Source organism: Malaya genurostris, chromosome 2 (genome assembly GCF_030247185.1).
Source record: "Malaya genurostris strain Urasoe2022 chromosome 2, Malgen_1.1, whole genome shotgun sequence".
In the NCBI taxonomy this organism is placed as follows: domain Eukaryota; kingdom Metazoa; phylum Arthropoda; class Insecta; order Diptera; family Culicidae; genus Malaya; species Malaya genurostris.
Genome location: NC_080571.1, coordinates 230,201,561 through 230,214,668, shown reverse-complemented (window position 1 = coordinate 230,214,668; position 13,108 = coordinate 230,201,561). Strand labels below are relative to the sequence as shown.

Sequence of the window (13,108 nt, the reverse complement as noted above, 5' to 3'; positions counted from 1 at the left end):
TTTTCAAAGTTAGTATTTCTTATGCAAATTTTTCCGTAAAATCGATATATGGTAGCTAGAAGATCCACAAAATTCACTATTATGCCCGTTTCGGTCCAATTCCTCTTTTTTCTGACTTTACTTCGAAAATTAACTGTGAAACTCTGGAAGAAATTGAATTCGACCAATCGGAATGTATTCCTAACATGTTCATAAGCAGTCACGTACTTAAAGGGGACCTCCCTAAATCAAAAACAGATATATAATTATTTAGAAGGTCTCAGACAATAATGTAATACAATAACAGTTCCAGTGGAAAAGCTTAAAGTGTCTGTTAAAAACACCGAGAATTAGCTACATAAGCAATCTTCAGTAACGTTAGTAAGATAAATGGATTGTTTTTAATAAGATTGATTGCAAATAACTGTATTCTGTTTTACCCCCAGTCATCTTCTTCCATGAATTTACAGAAAAGAAGTTCTACTGATCGGTGGACCAATTATGGTTAAACAAGACAGTTCTATGTTTCGCATATAACCTCAAAAAGTAATTAACAGATAGTCTCCATGATGGCATGTTTCATGCTGCATCGTTTTACCCCAATTTTCCCACAAATATAATTTTATGTTGAATTCAGATTTACAATCCCGACGCAGATCCAATATGACCTACCAATATTGGTTCACGTTACGTAGAAAACTTCAGTTATCCAAGTACACATAAGTAGAGTGACAGTACTACCCTCTTTACCCCAATGTATGTCATAAGTTGTATCTATGGGTGAACTTTCTTTCGTATTTCGAAAGCAGGCTGATTTCGGTTGATGAAAATGATTGATATTACGAAGAAAGACCTAAAAAAAATTACAAATTACAATTATAAATTTACCCCAATGTAATTCATAATTCAGATTTCTGGTTAAAATTTCTTTCGCATACCGAAAGCAGGCTGATTGCGGTTGATAAAAATCGATGGATATTACGAGGAAAAACCTAGGAAAAAGATTACAAATGGATTCAATGACCGCACGAATTCTGTTATACCGTTATATTTTTTTTTTCTAATTGAGCCTTAATATTTTTTTAATTCAGTCTTTTGATCTACCATTCGAAAGCAGATACAATACAAACTATCAATATTGGTCCATATTACATAAAAAATTTCAACGATCCAAATACATTTTATGATTTATAAATGTCATTGAAGGTTTTATAACAGCTTTGATGTAAAATTTTCCTGAATCCAGAACATTTTGTTGAAAATACGCATTGAACATTTTCGCAGTAACACGATCAATGTACGTTGATTTGAAAAATCATTAAAAAATTAAAGTGAAAAAAATATGTTTTCATTCTTTCGTTTTTTTTTTCGCAGATAATTATTTCTTTATTTTTTCATCACCACTCATCAGTATCTTCTGCTGACAGTGATTTGTCTATGACAGATTGATACGACTTATTGAATAAGTTGGGGTAAAACGGTATAACAAATTTCTTGCGGTCATTGAATCCATTTGTAATCTTATTTTTGCGCTTTTCATCGTAATATCAATCGATTTCCCTCAATCGATGCTTTCGGTATGCGAAAGAAAGTTTAACCATAAATACGACTTAAGAATTAAATTGGGGTAAAACGGGTTAAACAGGTTAGTACTGTCATTCTTATTGTGCTTTATTGGATCACAGATGTTTTGCACGTAATATGAACCAATATTGATAGATCGTATTGGATCTGCTTTTGGATTGTAGATCATATTTCAACTGAATATTATAACTAGAAAAGAAATGGGGTAAAACGGTAAAACAAATTTGCTGCTTTCATTAAAACTATATGCAATCGATTTGTTAGACTTTTACTTCAGAAAAACTCTATTCGCTCTTCTGCAAATTCTTCGGTTTTATGTATAAAAAGGGAACTTGGGGTAAAATGAACATGATAGCGTTACGTGTGGTCCTTCTAAATACGTGGAATCGATTTAACTGAAAAAATCTTCGCATTTTTGGTCCATTTTTTCCCACTGTGCAATGGCTTGTCATTTCTTTGTGCGTTGATTACAAAATATCAACGAATTACAAGTTCTCACTCGGTTGCGCATGCCCTACGGGGGGTGTCCATAGTGACGTACCCGAGTCTATCTAAGGGAATTTGATTAATCGATATCAACTGGAAATTGAAACTACCGAATTCAAAACTGCGCTATAATTTAACATGAACGGAAAAAACGGAACATCCTTGCGACATTCTTCCAATTATTCCACTTCTAGCAAAAAATCAGTTATTCAGGTATGTCCTACTCGCAGAAGGCATCTGTTGAACTTACAATATATCTACTTCCTACTCCGCAAAGGGCACAAAAAATTTCGTTTGGGATCGAGAAGACCTATCATCCAATTTACCATACAAAGATCGCAACTACGAGATTCCTTTCAATCCACCTCCGAATGAGGTCAATTTTTTGGGCGGATTGGGTAGTAAGAAGGCCCACTATCGTTCCAAGGTTCACCCGCAGAGATTTTCGACCGTCCAGAAGCTTATGAAGATGCGTACGTCCAATCGAGTGCTGGAAACACTAACGGAGGATTTGCGGCAGGTGAATCAATGTCGGCGTGGCGCCGAAGCCCAAACGCAGTACCGGAATGTCGGGGCATTCATCAAAAAGATGACCGATGAATTGCAGATGGCTGGAAATGTCGAAAAATCAACGCCATCCGAACAGTCCGAAGCGCAGTGCCAGATGAATAGTAGAGTGAACCTGTCTGATGATGATTACAAGAACATGATTAGGAAATTGGACACAATGTTATTGGAGGAACAGCGTCCTAGTGCGGCGCAGGGAACCTCTTTCCGGGATTGGGCCACACGAGAGAGGTACAATTATAAAAATAAAAGCAGTTTTGACATCATAAAACGAGAGAAAGATTTGATCGAGTCGGAGTTGGGCTCGTCGGTAGACACAAAGCCTCACGATTACATCTCTAACGATGGAAAAAGGATCACAAAATTATGCAAAACTACAAAGATTCCACACGTTGAAGGCCACATGTATGGGCCGTTCACGAAACTGCCGCGTCTAGATCCACTTCTCGAGAATGAAACAAAGTTTGGAATTCCCCTGAGTCTGCTTGTTAGATCCTATCGTGAAATGGACTCAGCAAAGGAAGGGGAACGGAATCTCATTAATACGAGATTGGCACATATGCGGATACCTCTTTGTCCCAAGAGCAGCGATGAATCGTCGGATGACGATGACAAAATGGAGGAAGTTAAAATACTTTCGTTTCTGAGAACTCCTTATTTTCGCATTCCTACCGTTCGAACCCAACGAAAGCGCCGGAAGGACCGGCTCCGGAGTCGTTGGCTGAAAAAAGATCGACTCAAACGGATCACCATGCTACTGTACGATCGTTCAGAGGAAAATCTGAAAGTCAAGAAACCAGGTGGACGTCCAAAGCACAGTTCGGATTTGGAATGCAGCGAATCTTCGAAAGAGTATATAAAATCTCCTCTCAAAAAAGCGGAAAAACAGCAGCAGATATCGGAGAAACGAAAACGTTATCACGAGTTCATTAAGCAAAAGTCCCTCGAATATCGCAAGCTATACGATGAGTGTTTGCAGAAAAAGTTAACATCATTTCAGGATTTTAAGAAATTTCAGCCTTCTAGCGAAGATCAGGGCACATCCAGATCGAAATCAAAACTACCCAAGCTACCGCTATCGGATGAACCGAAACAAGCTCTCGAAAAGGCAGTTCTAAAACTTCCCTTCAACAGGTTCAAAAGTCTATCCAGAAGCGATGGATTGCTTGGATCATTCTACATCGATCCGGATTTTCAGGATAAAGCCAAGGATTTGAAAAGATGTAAGTGAAAATGGGCTTTCTTGTTTTTTTTTTTGCAAATTCCAAATAATTCGAAACTTAACTTTCCAAAGACAAAACCACGTCAAAATACTACACGAGCCTAATGCGAGAACGCACCAACATACGCGATCGATTGCAGGTGAACGCACCGGATTTCGACGAAGAGCAGCTCGGATTTAAGACGAAATTTTTCAACCGATTGGCCACCGAATGGGACAACTACTACATTCACGAGCTTCGCTATCGGCCACGGGTGCGGAAATTTTGCCCCAAAACTGACATCCTGAACATACGCGATCAACGGCGCAAAAAGTTCCTCCAGTACTACATAGCCGAGAATCTGCTGAAGATTCGCGAGAGGCAGTTGCTGGAGAAAAAATTCGCCAAATGGATCAAGGATTTTTGCAAAGAAACAACACCACTGTTCAAAACGTGGCGTAACGATGCCTACGATAAGGTTTTGGAAGCATCCGATCGGGCCAAAGAGGCTCAACAGGAAACCCGGAGATTGAAGAACATACTGCAGGATAGACAAAACCAGGTCGATTCATTAACGGAGGAAATTCTTCGGTTGGAAGAACGGTGGACGAAGATTATGTACATGAGGGTAATGTTTGGCTCGCAGTCTAAGAGGCGATGTTATCATTTTTTTTGTTTTCAGAACTACTATTACCTACTGATGGATCCCCAATGGAGATTTGAAAATGATCATCTTCACAGAACTCCGGAGGGTTCTCTTTATAGTGTACGATACGAAATAAGATGAAAAATATTTCAATTATAAGAAAATTCTTTTTATCAGGTTTCAGATAGCATACAAAATTGCAAAACTCTTTTCATTCGCACAGAAGGACAAAACATCGGAGTGGAAATTGCCAATTTCTATACTGAACAGATCTTTCCTAAATTGGAGAATCAACCAAATTGTGAACCGAACCAGGAGCTACTTCTGAAAGGACTGGACCAAATCAATCATCGAACGATCGATTTAATTTCGAAATATAACAATAAACTTATGACTTTCACTTACATCAACTACCACTACAAGGAAGTACTGGACGAATTTCCAAGATATTTCAGTAATCATAACTACATGCTGGAACTGTACAACAAGAAAATTGAAACTGTTCAGCGGAAAAAGGAATCTATGAAGGAACAAATGAATCAGTTGCTTGATCAACCACTAAGAAAATGTGTTAGCAAGTATGTTTTTGTGAGTCATCTCTGAAACTGGATTGTATAACTTTTTGGTATTTTTTGCGATATTTCACAGCAAAACCATGAGAGCAACGTCAACTATTATTGGTCAGTTGTACGATTTTATTCGCGCATCCAAAAACCTCGGAAAGGAAATTGTCGTAATCAGTGACATGGAGAAGTTATCGGCGATTCATCAGCATATAATGGTAAGATGTGTCAATAGACTGGTTCAGACTGACACGGGGAAATTGTTGCTTGTGGAACACCAGTTCTACCAGGTTTCATTAATTTTGGCGGGGGATCTTCGAAACTTTGCAAAATGCGAAGGTGATTGGTTGACTATACTTCCGAACTGTTCAAAACACTTCATGACGATTAGTATGAAAAGTTATTTTCAGATTATTTTGTGAATTGAATTTTCACAACAACAACAACCTATGTGAAAAATGAAAGTGGTAATGTTGACAACAGTTTCTACCAGCGTAAGGGCTGACAAATCCTACAAAAAAGTGTTGTATGAGTGGTTTTTACAAAATGAGTCAAGTCAAATCGATTTAGAAAATTTAAAGTTTGTTACAAGATTATGCTCCCTAGCTAGAGTCAAAAATTCAAGTTTAAGGCAAAAATTTTATTTAAAAACAACTTTGCCTTGTTCAAGTTGATTTTTTGATTTTCAGTGTAATGTTATCAAAAACTAAACACTCAGAAAAATCCACGCTTCAAAGCTACGTGAAAACGTATGTGATTATTATTCATATAACTTTTCCTGTAATACTTATGTGAAGCATAGGTAGCACAGAATGAACTCGTGAACTCTTAGTCCACATTTTTCCCTACGTGACTTTTTTCGTGGATTCTATAGAATAATTTTGTGAAATTTACATTTTGTGAAATTTACATTTTTATTGTACTATAAAATTACTTTCATCTGAACTTACTTTTTTCCAGAATTTGACGTTACATGAAAATAAAGCACGGAACGACCGAAATCAGCATTTTCGCGAAAAATTTAGTTGATTTGCTGATTTTAGTTAGTTATTTTTTGAGACAACTAAAAAAATCTTGCTTTTGCTGATTTAGATTTTTTATTCTCATTCCCTTAATAATAATAAAATATTTGTTGAAAAGACTATTTTTTTTAGTTGAATTCACAAATTAAACGTACTGTCATTTCTTAGCTAAGGCACACTTCATATCCAGTCAACTAATTTTTTAGTTGAATTAAAGAAATATAATGTTGTTTTCAACCAATATGAATGGTTGAATTGGCTTTTGCAATCTGCAGCTATATGGCGCCCTGTCACCGAAACGGTAACACCTTAATGACTACTAGCCACTAGATGGCACACTACTGCCGAAAAAAATTCAGACGCGGTTGTCTTTTCTATATTGGCAGGTATAAATACGATGTTGTGTTGGAGAAAAAGACATAAACGAAACGTAAACATCTTTTTGAATTTTTTTTCTTCTAAATCACTGTTTCTTCATTCTCACTGAAAACTTTGAGCACTCGGAAAACAAAAACCGAATACAAATAGTACACCGGACGGCGCAGCTCGGAAGGTTTGAAGATACAAAAAAACTTCATCACAGTTAGAGTGAAACATTCGAAATTCACATCACTGCTCCGCGTAAAAACATTATTACGCACAATCGCTTCAAGTGCGCACAAATTCTGAATAAATACACTTTCCACTAACAGTTTACGTCATTATTACATATCGGTTTAGAAAATTATATAGGGATATATCGTAACACATGCGAAAAACATCTAAACAATTTGCGAGCAGTTTCAACAAGACTGTCCCTTTTAGCTTTTTAATGGATTGTTTTGCTTTGACACTGCTGTCCTTCAGTAATGACGGTGATAGATAAATAGAATCAAAGTTTCTGATTTTAATAACGAAATTAGTTGTCAATGAGAATTTCGTGTTGGATTGAAATATTGCTGGTTTGTGTCCAGAATATTCGCCAACTAAACACATTCTCTAAAAATAAGAGTTTTTTTCAGCACAGTAAATTCTACATTTTAACTAATTTTATAGTTATTTTGGAAATTTTGTTGTGAGAATCAACTAATTCAAAAACAGTAATACGAATTAGGCGCAGAGCTAATTTCGGTCGTTCCGTGAGGGACTATATTTTCATGTAATTGTTACTAAGTTCTATATTGAATCTTAATAATGAATATAGGTATTAACAACTAATTAAATTATTCTGCGGGTTGGGATGCATGTATTGTGATTTTCGATGGGATTTGGCTTTTGAACTGTAGAAAAGAAAAATTGAATTGTGTTTGAGTTCCGTATTTTTGGTACACATAATTCGCGTAATTCCGATGTGTCATGCAAATAAATTGTTGAGGCTTGGTTTCGTAGAGTCATTTAGTAAACTCAATAGCATTTGCTACATTTGCTCATGAACTATACTTCTGCTAGGTACTAAAATTAGATCTGAAAGTATAATAAAAATTAGCTAAACTTCATAACTGTTGATTAAATTAATGAGCAATTATTTACCTTAAAATCACTGTGATTAATACCGAAGAAAAGTCGAAAAGTTGTTCTAGGTTTTTCAACAGACGCCATATTGCATTTGCATCCAAGCACAAAATGAACATGTTGTTGACATAATGAATTCAAGTAACTACGTGACACATAAAAAATATGTGACAACAGTAATGATTCTGACGTACGGTCCATTTCATATTCAATCATGATCCGATGATTGTTAAGAACACGTAGTTTTTTACATAAGATTAACGCGTGGACTTTGTTAAGTGAACGAAAGTCATAATTATATCAGAATTCAAGAAGCATAGTTTGTTGAAGATATTGCCTAATATTGCAACTAAGTAAATTTTTATTAATCAGGAATTCAATTGAAAAGAGTTTATGTCATTAAACAAATATTGGATTTTTACTTCTTTTTGCCTTTCTCATATAGAAAGGCTATATAATCACTGTGAAAACCGACTTTTGAACCAAGGCTCGGAGGGCAGAATGTCGTACACCATTCGACTCAGCTCGACAAACTGAGCAAATGTCTGTATGTGTATGTGTGTGTATGTATGTATGTATGTGTGTATGTGACAAATAATATCACTCGATTTTCTCAGAGATGACTGAATTGATCATCAAACTTAGATTCAAATGAAAGGTCTTATCGTCCCATAGATGGCTATTGAATTTTATCCTGATCCGACTTTCGGTTCGGAAATTACAAGACAATATGTGCAAATCTATGAAAAAAATAGGCACACAATTTTCTCGGAAATTTCTCAACCGATTTTCACAAACTGAGATGCAAATGAAAGGTCTTTAAATTTTTCAAAAAGTTTCCAAAAAGTTGATCCAGATCCGTCTTTTGGTTTCGCGATAAGTGAAAAATGTTCGAACCTTTGATCAAACGCTCTTCATCAAGTTCCGGACAAGTGTTGCATTGCATTTCTTGAAAGCTTGAGCAAAATTTTTTTTAGAAACTCTTGCTTGTTCCCAGCTGCCTTAGCAGTCTTCTTGAAGACCCTCTTCACGATCGATATTTTTCTCAACGAAATTTACACCCTTTTCCCTCAAGCCAATCGAGAGTGGTTCTGGCATAGTGAGCCGACGCTAAATCCGGCCAAAATAGTGGAGGTGTACTATGCTTCTTATATAAAGGCAGCAATCTCTTCTGGAGACACTCAGATCGATAGATTTCTGCATTTATACCACCGGTAATGTAAAAAATGGTTGACTTCAAACCACAGGAACATATTGCTTGCCATACCAGTACCTTTCGACCGTATTTCTCCACTTGAATCGACCTATCCGCATCGCTCACATCCTCCCCAACGACGGCAGTAAAGTATTGTGAACCTGGAAGGGTTTTTGAGTCCTCCTTTACATAAGTCTCATCGTCCATCAAAAAGCATGCATCCGAACACTGCAAAAGACGCGAATACAATTTTCGAGCCCTTGTTGCTGCTCGCTTCTTATGTTCTTCACTTTGTTTCGAGATTTTTTGCTTCTTGTAGGTCTTCAGGTGATTTCGCCTCTTGATACGCAGGATCATTCCGACACTCGTTCCTGCTTTTTTGATCAAATCACGTATTGACATTGATTTGTTCTTCATGATTAGAGATACCACTTTCAGGTTCAGTTTCGGGTTGGAAGAACCAGGTTTTCTGCCTCTTCCTGGTATCTCATCCAAAGAATAGTGTTCCCCAAACTTATTATTGATGGCTCTAACACTGTCATGATGAATTCCAAACCGTTTCGCCAATGTTCGCATAGTAATACTCTTCTCTCTTAGCCATGTGCCATCGGGAACCTGAATTTTCACTTCCTTTTCAATACGCGACATTTTGAAAACGCAGAATTTCATCCGCACAAACAAATAAACAAACGAAAGCTGGCAGCCAAATGCACAGCATGTTGTGATCTGAGCATATGAAATCATCACAAATACATGCGTACAACACAAATGTATGTGGATAGCTTATTTTCGATACACTCCTTACCAGATGTTGATATGTCGTTTTTATACAATTCTTCGTGTTCTTCGGACATTTTGTTGTACTGTTCAGTGGATATGTTGCAGAAATTTAATTTCGTAATATTTTTATCAATTCATTCAACTGCCCAGTTTTATAACTCTCGGAGAGTTGTTATGATTTTTCCATAATCGCAAGCAAGACTGGCTCTTTTTAACGCTCAAGGGAAATATTTTTCCCTTCTATAAAAATCGTTACCGTTGTTAAATGTTAAAAAAAAACTGTTGTGTTGCTGAACGAATAAAAAAAACTGTTAATCTTAATTGCACTAAAAAAGTTTGTGCAAAAGGACAAATACAAAATAGAACACATAATAAATGTGTTATTTGCAACGTCCATTTGTGTTAAACAAGTACACGAAATAGTTTCGTAGAATAACATAACTAACTATTTATTTTACTATTCTTATAATTATTGCAATTAAAGCAATAAATTCAATTACGACATAATAAGCCCAACTCTTCGTTTATTTATTTCTGAGGGATCATAGGGAAAAATATTTCGCATGAAATTATAGGAATCTTATGCACACTGCTATGTTTTTCTGATGATATTCTCTTACTTTACACCTACAATAGCTAAATATTGTAGGCTAAAATATTGTGTTGTACTGACATATTTCGTCCTGGGCATCTTATGATCGTGAAAGGGTTAACTTTAATCTACACAGGCTTTTCATATTTTTGTATTCTGCTTCTACTCCATCAAACATTAAATAAATTTTAGAAAAGTCTGTCAATTGTATGGTATTGTATAAAATTTGTCATTTGTTTTAGAAATTATATCGTGAGTCGTTACTTCTGATATGATAATAAAGCTTACATTTGCAAGATTGCCTCTCTGATAGTAAACTTCAAATGGATGTATTGTTGCTTGTGAATTAATCCAATAATATCCTTGAGCAGCATTTTGAATAATAAATGAATAATTTTCAGAAAAATCACTCTTTCATTTTTCCATGTTTCCATTCGAAAACCTGACTAATTTTGTAAAAACCACTCATACAAGACTTTGTTGAAGGATTTGTCAGTTTCCGAAAAAAAAATTGGTAAAAAAAAGTTTGGCTCTTTTCAGAAGACAGTCTAGATCATTTTTCGTAAAACAAAGTATGCAAAGTAGATTATTGTGACAAAGTCTTCGTTCTAATAGAATTCAAAGGAAAGGTATCGTGATCGTGGAATTCCTGAATTTCATCCGGATCCGATCTCCGGTTCCCGAGTTAGATGATAAGGTACGCTAAATATTGTACATCGTCACTTGAAGCGGCTAAACAAAAACCGTAAAAAAGATTCTAAACTGAACTCAAAATTACACCAATTGATAGCCATTATCAGTAGACAGCTAAGCAAACCAATTTCGCTTATCCTAGTTCACGGTTTCCGGTTCCGGAAGCACCGGAAATAGTGATCATATATTCCAAAATGGATCTCACTCACTTTTGCGATTTTATTTGGGCCTGTTGTTCTTTGGCTTAACGTGGCCGTCTAACAAAACATCTCGGATGGATCTCGTTGTTATCTTCTTTCTTGGCGGAGATACGCTTTCATTGCTATCCAGTGAATGAAGGGGGAGCAGTGGTTCGCTATTCACGCTCCCGTCTATTAGTTCAGTATCACTGTAGTTGGCGAAATCATCATTATTGCTTATGTTTGTCCGGACATGTATGTGGCATACTTTGTCGTACCTGACTGTATTGAACAAGACACGAAAACGAACTAAACTGTTAAGTTTTTTGCTTGGTCAGTAATTGAGCTACAATAAGAATTAAATTAAATTAAATGGTATTGAAAAACGACCCGAAAGTCACATAAATCGCCATCAAATTTCATAGTTCTAAGAACCTTGAATAAATAAGAGGAACCCTCTGCTGTAAACACTTTAAAAGTAGAACCAGTCTAAAATCTTGTGATCAGGATTTCGGTCTTGTGTTCAGGATTGACCCACGCATATTTCAATGTTTTTCAACAGGATCTGCTGTCCGATCTGGACAAACTTCCGCTCCATATTTTGAAGGAGGCAGAAGAGGAAACCCGAAGGAACCGAAAACGAGAGCTAAAGCAAGCCAACGAAGCGTTCAAACGAAAGGAGGTATTCGACTTGCTGCGCAAACAACTGAGGATGCACGTGAAAAAGTAATCTTATTTGAGAAGTCGTCCTTGCATACAGATATTTTTTTCTTTTTGTACTGATGACTGTCCATGTGTTTCAATTGTTCTAGATCTCTCTAAACAGATTTCAAATTTTGGCAATACAATAAGAATTCGAAACGTTTATCGTTTATTATGTCAGATTTATAAAAGCATATTAGACAATGTAATAAAATTTAAATTATCACTAAATTTATTACTGATCAGTACTCACGTGATGTCAGTTACGACTCCTACATTACCCACTCACCTGTTTCTGTTCTGTTACATTACTCTTCGAGATATTTGGGGAAAATGTAGATTCAATTTCTTGGTAAATAAATGAACATTAGAAGCACTCCGATTCGCAACCATGATGTGTATTGTTCAACTATACTAAACCTTTCCGTTCCGTGCTAGTTAAATAGTTTTTCTATTTATCGGCAGCAGTGTTAACAAGAAAAAATCCTATAACCACGACTGATTGTTGATGGAATTTGACCCAGTATTTCTCATCAACGTTAACAACGCAGCTGTTCCCATAAAAAATGGAGAAAACCCCTAACAACGGAGTTGATTTCTGTAATCAAACCATCGCATTTGTTTCGAAGGACAGCACCGAACAAAATAACATGAAAATCTATTTGATAACGATAACCACAAGAGAAGGAAACCACATTCATTCCGATTCAACCGCAACATTCCAAATCCAGTAGCAGCAGAAGCGTTTATGGCTTGGCGGCATTCGTCCTGCCATCCTACCGACCGGCCAAAGGACCCGGAAGCGCTTATTCTGAGAAGTGTGGGCGCGGAAGACTCCAACACGCGGAAAAACCGGAGGGGGAAGTGTCCGAAAAGTGAGAATGAAAATAAATGATTAAAAGGGTCGTCTTATCCGGTGCTTCGTACGCCTGTCGAACGAAACCGAGTTAACCCGGGATCGGAACAACGAGGACGCTGATCGTATCGGTGTCGGGAGGCGTCAGAGCGCTCGTCACGATTTTCGGTCCGATTAGGATTGAATGATATCGGATGTATAGGTTTCAAATTAGTTGATTGACTTTTTATTCGATGACAGAAGATTGGGCAGAGCCTTTGGTTTTTCTTTTATGTCCTCCGGTTTGATGTGTTTTTTTTTCTAGATAGGGATCTGTCGACAGCAAAACACTTTGCATAATAATATAACAGGTTAAGGCTCTCGGCTTTTTTTTTTTGTCGAAGAAGTTTTCAACGATGAGGGATGACTGCCAATAAGAGATACTGTGAGGTTAATTTTCCTATAATAGTGAACCATTGGTGAGTGAAATCGAGAGGGCCGGGAGTTGACATTTTGCGATTTTCACTTGCTACGAGTTTAAGTTAATACTATAAAAAGTGTTGTTTTTTCGAGGTATGGATAAAATATGGAT

At 36.5% G+C, this 13,108-nt stretch overlaps 1 protein-coding gene across 1 annotated transcript; it reads left to right on the top strand.

Moving 5' to 3' along the window:
* Positions 1–2,143: 2,143 nt before the first annotated feature.
* LOC131427993 (uncharacterized) lies at positions 2,144–11,959 on the top strand. The gene is made up of 7 exons (XM_058591624.1): positions 2,144–2,262; positions 2,327–3,839; positions 3,911–4,446; positions 4,501–4,584; positions 4,642–5,042; positions 5,113–5,245; positions 11,542–11,959. The coding sequence occupies exons 1-7, from the start codon at positions 2,188–2,190 to the stop codon at positions 11,707–11,709; spliced, it is 2,910 nt and encodes a 969-aa protein (XP_058447607.1). The 5' UTR covers positions 2,144–2,187; the 3' UTR covers positions 11,710–11,959.
* The last annotated feature ends 1,149 nt before the right edge of the window (positions 11,960–13,108 follow it).

Bases quoted from the DNA above. Each gene is read 5' to 3' on its own strand.
- LOC131427993 (XM_058591624.1), top strand. From the start codon at position 2,188: ATGAACGGAAAAAACGGAACATCCTTGCGACATTCTTCCAATTATTCC. The intron at 2,263-2,326 runs GTATGTCCTACT...TACTCCGCAAAG, and splicing joins GCAAAAAATCAGTTATTCAG to GGCACAAAAAATTTCGTTTG. The intron at 4,585-4,641 runs GTACGATACGAA...TCTTTTTATCAG, and splicing joins CGGAGGGTTCTCTTTATAGT to GTTTCAGATAGCATACAAAA.